Source organism: Mauremys reevesii, linkage group 7 (genome assembly GCF_016161935.1).
Source record: "Mauremys reevesii isolate NIE-2019 linkage group 7, ASM1616193v1, whole genome shotgun sequence".
Lineage (NCBI taxonomy): Eukaryota > Metazoa > Chordata > Testudines > Geoemydidae > Mauremys > Mauremys reevesii.
The window spans coordinates 75,081,153-75,098,895 of record NC_052629.1 but is presented as its reverse complement, the minus strand read 5'-3'; the positions used below and the strand labels follow the sequence as shown (position 1 = coordinate 75,098,895).

At 59.4% G+C, this 17,743-nt stretch overlaps 1 protein-coding gene across 11 annotated transcripts in view; it reads left to right on the top strand.

Annotated features, from left to right (window-relative positions):
• Nucleotides 1-4,111: 4,111 nt before the first annotated feature.
• UBA7 (ubiquitin like modifier activating enzyme 7) overlaps nucleotides 4,112-17,743 on the top strand; it is a 49,529-nt gene continuing 35,897 nt past the window's right edge. For 4 of the 11 annotated variants that reach the window (XM_039547690.1, XM_039547688.1, XM_039547687.1 and 1 more), the window contains exons 1-8: nucleotides 4,120-4,277; nucleotides 6,179-6,287; nucleotides 6,505-6,673; nucleotides 7,827-7,961; nucleotides 9,379-9,485; nucleotides 9,691-9,781; nucleotides 10,521-10,659; nucleotides 11,602-11,699. In XM_039547690.1, coding sequence (XP_039403624.1) covers nucleotides 6,208-6,287; nucleotides 6,505-6,673; nucleotides 7,827-7,961; nucleotides 9,379-9,485; nucleotides 9,691-9,781; nucleotides 10,521-10,659; nucleotides 11,602-11,699 — 819 coding nt within the window. In that variant the 5' untranslated portion in view covers nucleotides 4,120-4,277; nucleotides 6,179-6,207. The other 7 variants (XM_039547693.1, XM_039547685.1, XM_039547689.1 and 4 more) reach the window with 7 other exon arrangements.

The window sequence follows — 17,743 nt, the reverse complement described above, 5'->3', positions numbered from 1 at the left end:
ATAAATCTCTGACAAACTTAAGGGCATATCAAAAAACCTGTGACTGACATTTTTTATTCCCAAATGTAGTGCTTTTAATTAGGTGCCTTCTGCATGTCCAGTCTTCCCCATCTGGCATGCAGTGGAAAACATGCTTCATTTTCTTTAGAAAGAAATTGCAGAAGATTTTTTTTTTCCAAATATCATTTGCTTCATTTGGGCTCAGGGATTTGGCTGGAAGGGGGTGATCAGGGAGTGGGAGGGAAGAGAGGAGGGAGACAGTGGGGAGAGGGCAGGGCCTGGGGTGGAGCAGGAGTGGAGTATGGGTGGGGCCCCAGGCAGAAGAGGTGGACTGGTAGCTAGCTAGCCTCCCCAAGTGGCAGCTTCACCCACTGCCCATGACAGCAGGTAAGAGCAGGTTGGTTCCCGCACACCTAGCGCTTGCTGCAGTGTCCTTAGGCAGGGATCGTATTCACAAGAGCCAAATGCACTGGCGCCGTGCATTCTGCGTGAGGGAGAGGGTACGGGAATCTCTGTGGGGAACTGTGACTCTCTGCCACCGTGACGTCTCAGTATCCTTTGCTGCCTCATCCCTCCCTGCCCTGGGCTGCAAGCCCGGGTGGCCATCGGGCATAGGGGTACCAGTTTAATAATATCGCATAGGTAGGGTGACCGGATGTCCCATTTTTAAAGGGACAGTCCTGTTTTGGGGGATTTTTTCTTGTATAGGCGCCTATTACTCCCCACCCCATGTCCTGTTTTTTAACAGTTGCTATCTGGTAGCCCAATGCATAGGGCCCCATAAATCTTAAGGATGGCCCTGTTGCCCCCCCACTGAGCCTGCCCCACACTGAGTCCGCCCCTTCCTTCACAGCCCACCCTGCCCCGGCCCCACCCCTCCTCTCACAGCCCAGCCCACCCCCCCCACTGGCCTGGCCCCTCCTCCCACAGTTCGGACCCCACCTGCACTGGCCCCCCACCTCCTCCCCCAATCTGCCCCATGCCGACTGACTCCCACCCCTCCTCTCTTAGTTCACACCCCCACACTGGCCCTGCCTGTGCCCCTCCGCTCACAGCCCAGCCCCTTCCCTGTCCCCTGACTGCCCCTTGCCGCCACCCAACCCCTCCTCTCATTCTCAATGGCCCCCCAGAACCCCTACCCCATACAACTACCCCTTCTCTCTGTCCCTGAGTGCCCCCACCACCTCATCCAACCCTGCTCTTTCCTGACTGCTCCCCGGGACCCTTGCCCCCATTCAAGCCCCCTGTTCCCTGCCCTCTGACTGCCCTGACCCCTCTCCACCCCCACAACCCACCCCCTCCCTGCCCCCTTACCACACTGCCTGGGGACCGGGTCCACTCTGCCAGGACCGCGACCGGCGCTGGGCCCAACTCCCGAGCCCGGCCGACCAGAGCAGGCACCGCCGGCGGCAGCCGCCGGCCCGACTCCCGGGCCGGCACCAGGGCCCAGCCGCCCCAGGGACCCCTGCCCCATCCACCCCCTTCCCTGTACCCTGAGTACCCTCCGCCGCCCCATCCAACCCCTCCTCTCATTCCTGATGGACCCCCAGGACCCCAGCCCCAACCAACCACCCCTTCTCTCTGTCCCCTGACTGCCCCTGGAACCCTTGCCCCTGACTGCCTCCCACCGCCCCATCCAACCCCAGATCCTTTCTGACTGCCCCCCCCGGACCCTGGCCCCGTTCAATCCCCTGTTCCCTGCCCTCTGACCCCCACCCCCAAACTCCCCTACCCTCTCTCCAACACCCCCTCCCTGCCCCCTTACCGCGCTGCCTGGACGTGGCTGGGCCGGGACAGGAGTCGCGCGGCTGGAGCCGGAGGATGTGGCGGGAGCCCAGTGGCCGGAGCCAGGTGGCTGGCCGGGTGGAGCCAGGGAGGGCTGCGGACAGAGCTGGAGCCGGGCAGCCGGGGCCGCCGCCACGCCCAGACCCGCGCTGCCGGAGCCCGGCCCCCTGGCAAAACAGCAGGGGCGGCTGGAGCCATGGGGCCAGGCCGGGCTGGAGGTGGGGGGCTGTGTCCAGAGCCGAGCATCCCGGTAGGTGGGGCACGGCAGGGCCGGGGTGCGGCGAGCCGGGTGGCCGGGGAGGGGTTCGGGGCCAGGACGCGGGCCGTGCCGCAGCCGGTGAGGGTCGGGCGGGACCCGGGACGGGGCTGGCAGGGTCGCGCCGAACGTGGGGCCGGGAGTGCAGGGGGAGGAACGCAGACAGGGAGAGTCGGGCGGGGACCCGGGAGGTGCGGCCGGAGCTGGGCGGCCGGGAGGGGTTCAGGGGTCGGGACGTGGGGTCGGGAGGGTCACGGCCGGGACGGGGACGCGCCGTGCCGCAGCCGGTGAGTGTCGGGCGGGGACCCGGGCCGGGGCCGGGCAGGGTCGTGGCCGGGAACGCGGGCCGGAACGTGGGGAGACGCGGCCAGGGAGGGTCGGGCGGGGACCCAGGGCCGGGAACACGGGGGGGGGGACCCGGGGACGGGGGGGGGGCGGGTGGCCAGGCAGGGGCGCGGCCGGGGAGGCGGGGCCCGGCCGTGGCCAGGGACCGGCCAGGGCACACGCCCCCCCCCCAAGTTTCCTACCTCAGCGTCGTCTTCCTGGGCCGGGGAAGCCTGCTTGCTTCTCAGCCCTCCCAGGCTTCCCGTGCGAACAGCTGATTCGCGGGAAGCCGTGGGGGAGGAGAAGCAAGGAGGAGCTTCATGGTAGGAGGTGGAGGCAGAATTCGCAACGGTTCGCGCGAACCATTTGCTAAAATTAGACGCCGGACAGAGAACTTTAGCATCCGGCGTCTAATTTTAGCAAACGGTTCGCGCGAACCGTTGCGAACCGTCTGCAGCTCACCCCTGGCCCAGCCCCATCCCCTGCTTTCTGCCCTGACCCCGCCCCTCCCTCCCCTACAGTCTGGCTCCACCTCCACACTGACTGCACCCCTGCCAGTGGTTTCCATCGGTCACTCCCCATCTCAGGGAGTCTCTGGCTTTTGTTAACCCAATCTCCTGTCTCACTATAACTACCCTCAGGCCTGGAGGACACCAGAGTGCTAGGCTAAAGACAGCTGGTAAACTGAGGCAGCTGCTCCTCTGGGACCAGAGGGTCTGGGATTTCAATGGGGATCCAGTGACCAGAGGCTGCACAGCACAGGGGGACATGTTTTCAAGGCACTTGAGGGTCCATTATTGACCTGCAGGGCACAGGCAGCACTGGCACAGCCTGGAGGCATGAGCAGCTGACAGGCTGGTGGGGTTGGGGAGCTTCCACCCGACTGGTGCAGGCAAGACTCCCTACTGCTGGCTATAAGGTGCTGACAGCCCTGGGTGCTCTGAGAAGCATCAAACCCACACACTGGCACAGTCAGCCCCAGATATCACAGCAGGGGAGGGACAGTGGGAGCTGCATGATGCCAGGTGGTCCCCTCTGCCAAGACACAGTCCATAGATGCCATTGCTGCGGGTTACCAGACTTCCCCTTCAGCTGTACACAGCCCCTAGTGCACTGCACCAGGCCCTGGGCTGGGCACTCGGACAGGGTGGAAGGGGATGTGTGTGTCTTTGCTGAGGGGAAAGTCCAGGCTGTGTCCAGACCATGCCCTCCTTACACACTCCAGTGTCCAGGGGCGGCTCTAGGCACCAGCAAACCAAGCTGTTGCCTAGGGCGGCCAAATCTAGGGGGCGGCAGGCTGGGCCTGCCGCAGTCATGCCTGCGGGAGGTCCACCGGAGCCGCGGACGACCGGACCTGCCGCAGGCATGACTGCGCAGGGGGCGCTCGTCCCGCGGCTCGGCTGGACCTCCCGCAGGCATGACTGCGGCAGCTCAAGCGGAGCCGTGCCCGCGGGAGGTCCGCTGTTCCCGCGGCTCCGGTGGAGCTCCCGCAGTCATGCCTGCGGCAGGTCCGCTCGTCCCGGGGCTCCGGTGGACCTGCCGCGGGAGCTCCACCGGAGCCGCGGGAAGAGGGGACCCGCCGCGGGACCGAGGAAGGGCGGCGCAGCACACCGCGCTGCCTGGGGCAGCCTATTTTCTAGAGCCGCCCCTGCCAGTGTCCCTGCTGTTCCCGCACCAGCCCCTGCCCTGGCGACGCTCTGGCGTTTTCGCTGCCCACCTGCGTCCTGGCAGAGCTCCGATATCCTCGCTGTCTGTCCAAGCGGAGCTCTGGTGACGGTGACTCCACTGCCCGTGGCTCAGGCGTGTCTGTGCCTTTAAGAGGCTGAGCCTGGAGGCAGCTGTTCAAGGACTTGCCGTTTCCTGCTCTCCTTGCGCTGCTTCTCAGGCGATTGTGTGGGCACCGGTTGGCTGGGTAAGTGCTGCCCCAGCGCCCCGCTGGGCCAGGCAGGTTCGCCAGCCCCCCCGGGCGTGAACCCAAGCAGCCGTGTTATTCCCTACCTCAGGGCTGGTTCTGGGCAGGGAGTGGTGGCTGGAGCAGAGGGCTGGGAGGCAGGTTCTGTTCCGGGCCCTAGAGGGGCTGAGCGTGGCCTGGTTGTGTGGGGCCTTGCCTTGCTTTCCCTCTGCCCATGGGAACGAGACCCAGGCACGGGGCGGGGATGTTTTTGCCCCTATATGTGTGGGCTTCTGGCGCCTGCCCTCTCCTCCTACTGGCATCACTCTGCAAGGCCCCTGCCCTGGTGTCCCCAGGGCCTTGCTGCTGTGCTGTGCTCTGACTAGCTCTGTGCCCTGCAGGCCCCCATGAGGCGATGTGTAGTGGGGTGTGTGGCAGACCCCTGCCCGTGCTGGGTGGATGTCTAGAGGAGTCCCCTTCCTGCTGCATGGTGCCAAGCCCCCCTGACCCAGCAGGTGTGCTGTCCCTGCTCCAGTGGCCTTCATGCCAGCAGCTTCTTGTGCCATGTGCCCAACTTCTGCAGGGGTGGATTGGTCTTTGCTGTCCCATGGCAGGGCAGTGCTGTGCCTGTAGCTCCATCAGGCTGCAGTGACGTGCTGGGATGAGGGTGCTGCCAAGCTAGCCTTGGGGGCTAGGAAGGGATTGGCGCCAGCTCCCTTCCCTCAGCCACAGTCTTTGCTCCCATCTGTCCCTGTGTGGTAGGCGGGCTTCCTGGATGGCATGGGGTGTGGCACAGGGACCTGCCCAGCAGTGCCATCTGAGGCTGCTGCCCCGGGGGGCGGGGCTCATGGAACAGGGCCGCCCAGAGGATGCAGGGGGCCTGGGGTCTTTGGCGGCGGGGGGCCCCCGCTTTGGTGGTAATTCGGCAGCGGGGGGTTCTTCCGCTCTGGGACCTGCTGCCAAAGTGCCCTGAAGACTGGCTGCTGGGGTCCCCCCGCCGCTGAATTACCACCGAGGACCTGCCGCTGAAATGCCGGGAGTGGAAGGACCCCCCGCTGCCGAAGACCCGGAGCAGAAGAAGCTCTGGGGGCCCGGGCCCTGTGAGAGTTTTCTGGGGCCCCTGGAGTGAGTGAAGGACCCCGCTCCAGGGGCCCTGAAAAACTCTCGTGGGGACCCCTGCAGGGTCTGGGGAAAATTGCCCGCCTTGCCCCCCCCCCCCCCCCCGCAGCCCTGTCATGGAATGCAGCCCACTTTGTCATTGGCAGCAGCTCCCCTCCCCCCTCCCATTGTTGGCCTTTCACTTTCACTTTCCTGACAGTCACAGGGCTGGGTCTGCTGGGACGGGGCTGAGCTAGGGTGCCAGAATAGAGCTGCCTTTCCCTCCTCATGGCCAAGCCCCTGGCTGCGTTCTGCCAGGAGATGCTGGAGATGGGGTTGGAGCCCCTGAGCCCGCCAACCTGTGGCAGGGAGCATCCACCATCTCATGGGGTGCGTTCCAGCATCTTGAGTGCCCGCTGCCCTGTTATGGCCAATGGGCTGGCCCCTTCTGGCTGCAGCCCTGAGTGACATCTGTGACCCCTTGGGTGCTCTGCACCATGGCTCTAGCCCAGCTTGGGTGCCAGCCTCCTGCCAGGCCCTGCCAATCTCCCCCATCCCTCTGGACAGGCTCTGCTGCCCACAGCCCTGTGTTAGCTGCCAGCTCTGGGACCCAGAGAGAGGAGCTGCCCACCCACAGCTGGGGGCTGGGCAGGGCTGGAGCTGGACGGCGCTAGGGGGCCCAGGGCAGCCTGGCTGGCTGCGTGGAGCATCCCACTGCCCTTTGCAGCCAGGAACGGAGCTGACGTGGAGCCACTAGCCCCAGTGGAGGACTAGGAGCAGGGCCCAGGAGTCCTGGCTCCCAGCCTGCTTCTTTTCTTATGCAGGGCTGGGCACAGCCGCACCTACCTCACCCATGTCTGCACTGGGCAGAAGCAGCATGAGGCGCTCCGAGAGCCTGGGCGAGATCGACGCGGGCCTGTACTCACGGCAGCTGTGAGTGCTGGGCCTGGAGATCAGGGGGCATTTGGGGTCAGCCAAGGAGCGTGCCAGGTGCAGTGCCCCAGTGTGGGTGTGATGGGGTGGGGCTAGTACGACAGGGCCGTGGCGGGGGAGGGGCCAGGGGCACTGGTGTGGTGGGGACATGGTGGAGTAGGGGCTGTGCCAGCTGCATGTTCTCTTCCCCCATATGCCCACTGTGTTTGCCCCATAGCTATGTGCTGGGCCATGAAGCCATGCGGAGGCTGGCAAAAACTGCTGTGCTGGTGTCGGGGATGAAGGGCCTGGGTGTGGAGATTGCCAAGAACATCATCCTGGCTGGGGTCAAATCCGTCACTGTGCACGACCCAGGCAACACCCAATGGAGTGACCTCTCCTCACAGGTACCCGAGGTGGGGGGGCAGGGCTTGGGTCCCTCCTTTCTGGGGGGCATGTACCTCCCAGCCTTGACTGGCCTGTGTTCATCCTGTGTTCTGGGGTTGGGATGCCACCAGGACCCAAGCACACCCATCTACTTGCCTGGTGCCAACCTGTCAGCAGCAGCTGCCACTCAAGAACTGCTCTGGTGGAGACCAGGGCACTGAGAGGGACTCCGCTTCTGATGAGAATTGCACCACGACTAGCGACAGGCATTTCTCCACAGTAGCTCTGTCCTGCCTCTGCAATTGGCGGCAGTGGTTACTGGAGTGCTCAGTGACAGCTTCACCTGCTGATTCCCTGCAGCTGTCCCCCAAAACCCGACGGAAGCCACATTAAGCCTGAGTGCTTCCATCAGTCCTGTCCCCAGTGCCTGGCTCTCCCAAGTACAGTGGAACGCCAAGAAGATCCAGCCCTGCCCAGGTGTGGAGCCACAGTTTGGCCCCATCCCCTCCTGGCCCCACACTGCCAGCCCGCTTTGACCTGGCCACAGACTGGTGTGGGTCAGCTCCAAAGAAGGAGATTTTTAACAACCAATGTGATTATTACGCTCTCTCCTGGCTGGGGTGGGTGCAGGCTGGCTCAGCCCCAGCCCTCGGGTATCATTCAGTTTAACCTACTGACCAGGTTCAAGCGCTTACCTTGGGGATCCTCACCCCAGCCAGGCTGGGTTTTCCCTTCAGTCCATGCTTGGGGCTCTTGGCCATAGCACCGTGCAGCTCAGGGTCAGTTTCTGCTGGGAATTTCTCTGGCTTTTCAAACAGCCTGGGTTGGGGGAGGGCGGGTGCTGTGCAAAGGGGAGATCTGGATGTGGGGAGCCCTCTCCCTAAATCCCCATGTCTCTTCTTTGTAAGGGCTCCCCCTGCACATGTCCCGCTTTCCAGAGTGCTTGCTGAGGGTGTGAGGAGCTGAGGCTGCAGTGCCATGGGCAGCCTGTGCAGCCCTGATGCTCAGGGCCGGCTGCTAATGTCCCCCGAAGCAATGGGTGGTGCCCAGGTGAGCACTGTGACTGGGGAGGCACGAGGGGGCTGTGTGCCACGTGGCCAAAGCTCAGCCCATCGGTACAGAGGTTGCGGCCATGTCCCATTACAGCCTCCTCATTTGGGGCTATCTCTGCAGTTCTTTCTGTCTGAGAGCGATGTGGGCCGGAACCGAGCCGTGGCCTCCCAGCAGCGCCTGGCAGAGCTCAACAGCTATGTGCCTGTGACAGCCTACACCAGGGAGCTGTCCGAGAGCTTTCTGGCAGCCTTCCAGGTGAAGAGGGGTCGTGGCTCGGGCACTCGCATCTGTGGGCTTGCAGGGGCTTCAAGCAGGCAGGAGCTGGGTCCAGGCTGCCGCCGTGGGGCAGCCGGGAGCTGAGGCTTGGCAGGTGTCACTCAGCTTCTGGAAACAGCCAGAATAACCAGCCTGAGTCTTGGGGTGGGGAGGATCCACAGCTGAGTCCGAGGGTAGCGGGAGCTGGGGGGTCTAAGGGGCAGTCTGGGGTGCGGTCCCAGTTGAGCCTGGCAGGGCAGTCTGGGATGGGGTCCCAGCTGAGTTAGGGTTGCCAGGCATCTGTTTTTTGACTGGAACGCCCGGTTGAAAAGAGACCCTGGTGATTCTGGTCAGCACCGCTGATCAGGTCATTAAAAGTCCGGTTGGCGCAGGGCTGGCAGGCTCCCTACCTGGCTCTGCATGGCTCTTGGAAGAGGCCAGCATGTTTGGCTCTTAGGCACATGGCCACGGGGGCTCCGCACTCTGCCCGCACCCTGAGCACTGGCTCTGCAGCTCCCATTGGCCAGGAACTGCGGCTAATGGGAGCTGCAGGGGCAGCGCCTGTGGGCAGAGGCAGCATGCGGAGCCCCCTGTGTCTGCTCCTGCACCTGGGAGCTGAGGGATATGCCAACTGTTTCCGGGAGCTGCCTGAGGTCTGTGCCTCCTGGAGCCTGCACCCTGAACCCTCTCCAGCGTCTCAACCCCAGGCCTCAGCATCCTCCAGCACCCCAAACCCCTCATCCCTGGCCCCACCTCAGAGCCGGCACCCCCCAGCTGGAGGCCTCACCCCCTCTCACACCTCAGCTTCCTGCCCCAGTCCCGTGAAAGGAAGTGAGGGCTGGGGAGAGCTAGCAATGGAGGGAGGTGGGATGGAGTGAGAAGAAGGCGGGGCCTCGAAGAAGGGGTGGGTCAGGAGCAGGGTTTCAGGGAAGGGGCGGGCAGGGCAAGGGTGTTCAGTTTTGTGTGATTAGAATGTTGGAAACCCTAAGCTGAGCCCAGGGGGTGGGGAATCTGGGGAGTGATCCCATCTGAGGCTGGGGTGGCAGGGAGTCTTGTGTCAGGTCCCAGCTGAGGGCTGGCTGTAGCTTTCTGAGTTCCTAAACAAACAATTTTGGGATTGCTTCTCCCTGCAAAGAACAATCCAGGTATTTACGTAGGGCTTGCACAAACAGCCATGTAAGTGCCCCCTTGTGGGCCTGCAGCACACTGACCCATCTGGCTGGCACTGCCCAGCGGCTGGTAGGGGGAGTGAAGTTCCCATCTAGCTAATGCCAAAGCCAGTTGAGTGGCTGTGAAGCGGCATCAGGGAGACATGCTGGCCCAGGGGATGTAGCACTGGGCTTGGAGGACTCTTCCTGGGGGGCACAGCCACCCCCGAGCCAGATCTCGGTTGCACTAATGCTGGGTCTTGGCTCAGGTTGTGGTTCTGAGCAACTCGCCACTGGAGGAACAGCTCCGCATCAGCGACATCTGCCATGCCCGCAGCATCCGCTTCGTCCTGGCTGACACCAAAGGGCTGGCCGGGTAAGCATAAGATGCTACCTGCACTGCTGAGACACACGCATGCCAGGTGCTCTGCAGCAGGGGGTGCTGTGGGGGGCGGGTAGGGGCGGTGGCTGTGTGGGGAGCCCCCGACTAGCCCAGTCCCAGCCTTTCCCAGCAGGGGGTGCTGTGGGGAGGGAGGTGCACTGGCTAGGAGTGCTGACTCAGCCCCTGCTCCTGCCTCTAGGCAGTTGTTCTGTGACTTTGGGGAGAACTTTGTGGTCGACGAACCCTCGGAGGCTGACCCTGTCTGCGCCTACGTCCAGCACATCTCGCAGGTACAGCCAGGCTGAGCACCTTTGTTGGGGCCTCGGCTGGGCACCTGGGGAAGCCTGTCTCCCCGCTCAGGGCCCGGGCCCCCAGCCAGGAGTCACCCCGGTACCACAGAGGGAATCCCAAGAGGCAGGAGTTCATCCCTTGCCCACCCTGGCTCCCCTCGTCCTTTCTGCTCAGCTATTCTCAGGTGAGAGCCCCAGCTTCTGCCAGGGCAACCCCTCAGGCCTTCGCTCTTGGGCAGGCTCTGTGCCCAGCAGCCCTGCGGAGCCGTGTGATCCGGCTCCCTCTGGGCTGTGGGTCCCTGTCCTGGTGACTGGCTCTGCCACTGTTTCCTCAGCGTCTCCATCTTACAAGTCGGCCTTGGCCAGTCCTCAGTGACTGCCCCCCCCCTCCGGCTCAGATCCCTGGGCGATGCCCACACACGCCCACCTTGGGCGATGCCCACGCACCCATGAGACTCCCTGGTGATGCCCACATGTCCCCCTCCCAGGCAACGTCCACATGTCCGTGTCCCCCTTCCACCCCTGAGAGCACACAGGCCTTTTCCACCCTAGGGAACAGTGCAACATATGGGGAAACTGAGGCACACATGGGCTTTATAAAAATATTACAAAAATTCCCACCTTGTCACATCCTCCCCCACCCCGTAGCCCTTTCTCTATGTGGGTTGCCCCAGGGTCATCCTGTAACTCCCTTGCCATGTGGCCCAAGTGGGGTTGCTGACCCCTTCTCTCTCCCCAGGGCACGCCTGGGGTGGTGACCTGCAGGGACGGGCAGGGCCATGGCCATGGCTTTGCAGATGGCGACTTTGTGACATTCTCGGACGTGGAGGGCATGAGCCAGCTGAATGGCTGCAAGCCCCGTGCCATCCATGTTCTGGGTGAGCCCCCGCTGGCTGGGACCAGGAGAGTACAGGGTCGGGGATCCCAGGGCTGGGGAGCATTGGGGGGACCCTGTGACACAGTAGGGAATGGGGTGGATTGACCTGGGAATGTCGTTTAGTTTTACTGAGACTGTCTGCATGGGGAATGGGAGAGCAGGGGATGACTTTAGGTGAGGGACGGTATCTGAGCCTGTAACCTGAGCCAGGAAGGGGGCAGGGGGCAGAGAGAGCCTGCTGGAGTGGGTTTTGGTTTCAGTTTTGGGATAGCTGAGTAGAGGCAGGGAACCCCAAGTCTGGGGTCTAAAATCCTTGCACCCCAGAGGGCCCTGGGTGAGGGGTCCTGGTTTGTACCTACAAGCCCTGCTTGCGACTGTGTTCCTGTTGTCTAATAAACCTTCTGTTTTACTGGCTGGCTGAGGGTCACAGTGAATTGCAGAAAGTGGGGAGTGCAGAGCCCTGACTCCCCCACACTCATTGACAGACCCCTCTCTGAGGACCAGGGAGTATTGGGGGATCCCGCTCTGAGGGCAGGGTAGCATTGTGGGGGGAGGCCACTGCAATGGGGGCTGGGATGTAGTTTTTCACTGAAAGTCACTAACCCCACCTCTCTGGGGGTGGGGGGGGGCAGAGAGGGATGAGGGCTTCCCTGCTGGCTCCCTGCTTTCAGCCCAGCCCCGTGTAGGGGTTGCTGGGCTCCGACCAACCCTGGGTCCGTGTGAGTTCCCTAGTGCCAAGGCTAGGCTGGCCTTGGGCTCCTGGGTCTGGGTTGGGCCCTAGGCAGGTCTGGGCCAAACCGAGATGGCAGAGACGCCTTTACACACAGGCCTTGCCCAGTTGCCACAGACTGTGGGGCCCCAGGGGTGGGGCCCCAGGCTTACAGAGCCGGGGAGGAGTTGTGGGGACTCAGGGCCCCCCTCACCCGGGCACTGCCTCCCCCAGGTGAGTTCACACTGGAGATTGGGGACACCGGCTCCTTTGCCCCATACCAGCGTGGTGGAGTCATCACCCAGGTGAAGGTGCCACAGCTGCACTCCTATGTGAGTATGCCCCCAGCTGACCCCCCCGCAGGGTCCCCCATGGCTGGCCAGCCCCCCCATGGTCCCCTTTGCAGCTGGCTGGGCCCCACAACTCTGCTCCCCCTCCTCTCCCGGAGCTCCCATGGCTGGCTGGGCCCCAGACTCAGCCCCCAGTTTTATCCCCCACGGCTGGGCCCCCCACTCTGCCTGCCCCGGGGCTGGCTGGGCTGCCCTATGGCTGGCTGGGCCGCCCAACTCCCACCCCTCACAGATAGCCAGCCCCCCCCACACACTTGCTCCTTGCTCTCCCCCTCCCACGGCTGTCCAGGCCCCTTCCCCGCAAATGGGTGCAGTGTTACAAACTGCTGCCCATGAGAATTTGCTGCTTTGCTGGGACCAAACATGTCCTTGCGGATGCTCAGTAACGTGTGCTGGAGTTGCTGGCCTCACACTGCCTCCCTGTGGGGGACCTCCTGTTCCCTGGGTCTGGAGGGGGAGGGCCAGGCTGTGGCCAAACTGACTGCACAGGAGGGGCAAACTGCTGGAGGCAGAGGTTGGAGAGGGGCCAAATCAGGGCTGGGGTTAGGAGCCGGGGCACTGCCAGCTTGGGGCAGAAGGAGTAACAGTTACCTCGGGGGGGGGGGGCGTTTGGAGTGTGGGGGTGTCAAGGCTGAATCCCCACTCTGTCACTCTGAGTGAAGGAAGTGGGGGCCTGCAAGGATTCTAAAAATTAATACTGGCATCTCCAGGCTTGTATTAAACTCCCAAGGTTACAGCTTTTCTCTAACTTTGGCTTGGTAAACGCTGCCACCGCCCAAATGCAAAAAAACCCCTTGGACCCAGGAAGGAGCACTTAGGAATTCTTCCCTGTGGGGTACCCTGAAGCCCTTTCACCCCGCCCCCTTCCAAGGAAGAGTTGAGAATGAAAACAAAGGAAATTAGCTGTTGCCACCAGCTAGTCAAACAATGTATGCACAAATCTCTTAGGACACCAAAAATCCAATTCGCTTCTTAAAAAAGGTAAATTTTTATTTAAAAACAAAAAGAAAATACATATGGAACTTGGGGTTTTGCTAGATTTTAAAAGAGCAATTCCAAAAATCAAATGCCCAAAATAGTTTTCTTGGGGGTTCAGCTTAAAGGTTACAAGCAAACAAAGCATCTGAGGTTAACATAGAGGAGTCCACAAGCCAATAAGAAATAACCCTAATCACGTCTTTTTAGACATTCCCTAATTGTACTTACATATCTGAGGCTTCAGATAAGTAGGTTTGAGATATGAATTGATAATCTAATCATACCTGGCTTAAGCTGCTTACAACATTGTTGCTCTGTCCCTGCAGCCCAGAGAAGAACAGACAAAGGGAAAGTTTCTTTCCCAATTTTAAAAAGTTCTACCTTCCTATTGGCTCTTCTGGTCAGGTGCCCACTTCCTTTTCTTTTACCTGTGGGCTTGTTAACCCTTTACAGGTAAAGCAAGTAGAGAACAGACCAAGAGGGATTTTACAGCTAACTGGCTGGCTGGGTGTCCATTAAAGGGAGCTCCCTCCCCCTCCCCCCTTCATGTATCACAGGGGAGCAGAGGGGCTTTTTGTTTCCTGTGCCAGGACAGTGCAGCTCAGTTCCTGTGTCCCAGGGCCATGCTGCCTAGCCAAGGCAGCTGTGCCTCAGCCGCTGGGATGTGCTGGGTGGCTGAAGGAGACTCCATTCAGTGCTGTATTTTGCCCCCCAAAAGTGACAGTTGTCAGCCATGGTTTAAGTATCAGAGGGGTAGCCGTGTTAGTCTGGATCTGTAAAAGCAACAAAGAATCCTGTGGCACCTTATAGACTAACAGACAAAAGATGGGATCACTCCCCAGATTCCCCACCCCCTGGGCTCAGCTTAGGGTTTCCAACATTCTAATCACACATAGTCTGTTAGTCTATAAGGTGCCACAGGATTCTTTGTTGCTTTTACAGCCATGGTTTAGTGTATATGGGCATCCTGGCTCAGCTTCTCTTTCTACTGAACGCCCGTCACAAATTTGCCTTGGCTGCTGTTCTTGTTCCAGCATGCTGCTGCCAGGCCAGTATCACTCCTGGCCATTCTTTATTTGAAAATGTTACCCTGATTTCCCTTGGTACTTCATCGTGGGCCGTCCTTACTGGGGAGGGCTGGTGGGTGGCACTGCCACTTGAGAGCAAATTACTGACTATGTATCACTATTACCATCAGCAGTCACAGCTCACGGTGTTTCTGGAACAGCACTTCCTGTCTGTCTGGCGACATTAGGTTTTAATTCTAAATTTCATCCTTTTCTCGTTTTGTTTTAATCCACGTGTTAATTCTTTGGGCTCAGGACATCAAGGCTGGGTGATTTCCTGCTTGTGTGTCAAACCTCTTCCCTTTCCTTTGATCCACCAATGGGAATTGCCTTGTCAACTGTTCCTTTGCTTCTCTAGCCAGCCCCCTGGGGCTTCTTCACCTCTCCACGGGTGTGTAGCACTTGGCTTCCAAATATTCACCCCAGGACAGATCTTTGAAGGGTGAGAGCAGCTCGGTGCTTTTGAAAATCCCAGTAGCTGCCTAAATGCCTTTAAAAATCTGGCCCAAAGGGCATTATACTATCGTGTATGAAGCCCTTCTGAAAAGGCAAATTGCTACTGCCATTGTTACTAGAGAGAGGTATGCGATTGGCAGCCACGAGTGTTCAAAAATCATGAGTTTTTCACCTGAAAGTCATGGAATTAAAGGAACTAAATGCATCGGTTTGCGGGACTTGTATTTTACCTTTTTGTTCCTGAGCCTTTCAGTTGCACTAGCTTTGTACTTTCTCTGTTCCCTCTCCCAAAGACACCATAGACCTAAAATAGGCATAAATTCCTATGACATCCAATCCCCTTTGGGACTTCCAGGAACACGTGTTCCCTCTCCTGTCGTCACTGAAAATTGATTTAAAATCCTTATTTCTGTAAGTAATCCCCCCCTCCTTCAGACACATGTTATTTCATTTGCTGCATGCCTAAATGTTGATTTTTTTTCTGCTGAATTGTTTATACTTTTCCCTGCATATTTTAATTTAATAGCTTTTTATATATTCTACATATCGTGTTATGATACATTTCAGTATCATTCTGACAAGTTTACTGCTCTCTACTGCCGAAAGCAAGGATTTTTAAGGTGAATTATGCTGTTTCTCGAAAAGGCAGCCAATGCAAAGGAGTAACTAAAATGCTGTGTCTCCACTATGTTTGCAGTGGTGTTTTAGCTGTGTCAGTGCCAGCCTATTAGAGACATGAGGTGGGTGAGGGAATAGCTTTGAGTGGACCAACTTCTGCTGGGGAAAGAGACAAGCTTTCGAGCCACACAGAGCTCTTCTTCAGCTCTGGAAACCTACTGAGAGTGTCCTGGCTAAATATAAGATTGAACAGATAGTTTTAGCGTATTTTTCCACTGCTTGCATCCGAAGAAGTGGGTATTCACCCACGAAAGCTCATGCTGCAAAACATCTGTTAGTCTATAAGGTGCCACAGGATTCTTTGCTGCTTCTACAGAACCAGACTAACACGGCTACCCCTCTGATACTTAGCGTAAGTAGTTACACATATTGTAAGGAACCATTTAATGTAGAGTGGCCTATTAACACCTCTGTAGTCACAGGACACAAAGGGAAAGGGGTTTAGTGGCTACAGATTGTTGTAATAAGCTATAAATCCAGTGTCTTTTATTAAGACAATTTTTAGTGTTTAGCAAAGTTATTAATGTAAACTCACAGGCTCGTCTTTAGAAGGAGTTGTGCAGATTTCCTGTGTGGATGAGGACTGAGAGGTCAGACATGGAGTGATCGCTGTGTGAGAAGTGTTCACCCACCAGTGGCAGATGGCATGTTTTTGTCCTTTGTCTTTTTCCTGTGCGAGTTCATTCCATAGAGATTGTCTGATTTCACCCGTATAGCTGTTAGTGGGACATGTAGAGCACTGGATCTTCACAGGGTGATGCTAATGCAGTGGTGGGAAAACCAAGACTCAGGGGCTGCATTCAGCCTTCCATGTTTTAACCCAGCCCTCAAGCTTCCGTCGGGCAGCAGGGTTTGGGGCTTGCCCCACTCTGGCGCTCCAGCTGGGGAGTGGGGTCGGGGGCTTGCGTCACTCCATGGGGCTCCCAGAAGCAGCGGTATGTCCCCCTTCCAGCTCCTACACGTAGAGGCAGTCAGTGGGCTCTGCACACTGCTCCCACCCCAAGCATTGCCCCCGCAGCTTCCATTGACCAGGAAATGTGGCCAATGGGAGATGCAGGGGTGGTGTCTGCAGACAGAGCAGTGTGCAGAGTTGCCTGGCTGCACCTCCATGTAGGAGCTGCAAGGGGGACATACCGCTGTTTCTGGGAGCTGCTTGAGGTAAGCGCCGCCCAGAGCCTGCACCCTGACCCCCTCCCCCACCCCAACCCCCTTCCCCAGCCCTGATTCCCCCCCACCCTCCAACCCTCTCCAGCCCAGCCTGGAGCAACCTCCTGCACCTCCAACCCCTTATCCCCCGCCCCACCCTAGAGCCTGCACCCCCAGCCAGAGCCCTCCTCCCTCCCCTCCATGCCCCAACCCCCTGCCCCAGCCCAGAGCCCCCTCCCACACCCTGAACTCATTTCTGGCCCCATTCCAGAGCCTGCACCCCCAGCCAGAGCTCTCACCCCCTCTTGCACCCCAACCCCCAGTTTCAAGAACATTCATGGTCCGCCATACAATTTCCATACCCAGATGTGCCCCTGAGGCCAAAACGTTTGCCCATACCTGTGCTAATGCATATAGATCTCCCACAGTAAACACACGTTTTCTTAATAGTGAGGACACAGACTATAATGCTAAATTAACCATTATTATCTAGAGCTTGACAACTCAGATACTGATTGTGTGGCTAAGGGCTTGTCTACACTTAAAACACTAGAGCATGCTGCTATAGTGTTCAGTGTAGACACTACCTGTGCCAATGGTGGGGGGGCTCTCTGGTCAGTGTGGGCAATCCACCTCCCTCAGCGGCACCAACTAGGTCAATGGAAGAATTCTTGTGCTGTCTACCGTGGGACAGCTTAACTCCGCCGCTGGGGGGAAGGGCATGGATTTTTCACATGCCTGACTGAGGTAGTTAAACAAACCTATTTCTCTAGTGCAGATGAGCCCTTGCATTGCTTCTTTGCCAGCACAGGGCTTTGTGTCAGACTGGCTGCAGGCCCTGCTGTGGGTGTGCCATGGAACCCCAGGGAAAGCCTGTGAAACTAAAGGAACCTGAGGCTTGTCTTAGTAAGGGCATGTCTCCAAGGTGTGACACTAAAGGTGTGAAACCAGGCCATGCCCTGGGGATGCACTGCCCTGAACCCCTATGTGGATGCTCTTGTTCAGGGGTGAAGTGCCCAGCATAAGTCAGGGTAGCCCCAGGAGGTTGGCGTCCATCCCAACCCACTGTTAATCATCAGGCCTGTAAGTGTGTTGAACATTGGTAAAAGTCTCGTTCCCATGATGGGGGCTCCACTGGGCTGGCTCCTCCCCTGGTCACTGGGGAATAGTTTGCCCAGTGGAGCCTCTTCCTGCAGTCACAGGCCCTCCCTCCCTCCGTCTCTGTTGCCGGGTCTGCGGCGCCCCAAGCTACTGCTGCCTCTTGGTGACTCAGCCTCTGGCCAGGCCACTACCAGCCTTTTCCCTTCCAGGCACCAGCCTCCCTCCCTGGCAGACTCCCTTTCACTGCCCCAGTGCCACTCCTCAGTGGCTGGCAGGGCCCCAGGCCTACTCTCTGCTCCAGGTTCCGACTCAGGGCCCCTCTGCTCAGCCACCAAGGCCTGTTCCCTTTGAGCCCTCTCCTGCCACCTGGCCCTGTCCCTCCCTGGGGTTTGCCAGCCCCCCAACACCGTCCCCCCCCCCCCCCCCCGGAGGGACTGTGGGCTACCTGGTCCTGTAGCCTCCCAACCCTCCTCCCCCTGCCCAGCAGGGACTGCGGCCTTCCCCAGCAGCCTCTGTCTTCATAGGTCCAGCCCAGCTGGTTCCTTGGGCTCCCTCCTACAGCCCCCTGCTTCCCCTCTGTAAGGGCCTCTTGGGGATTAG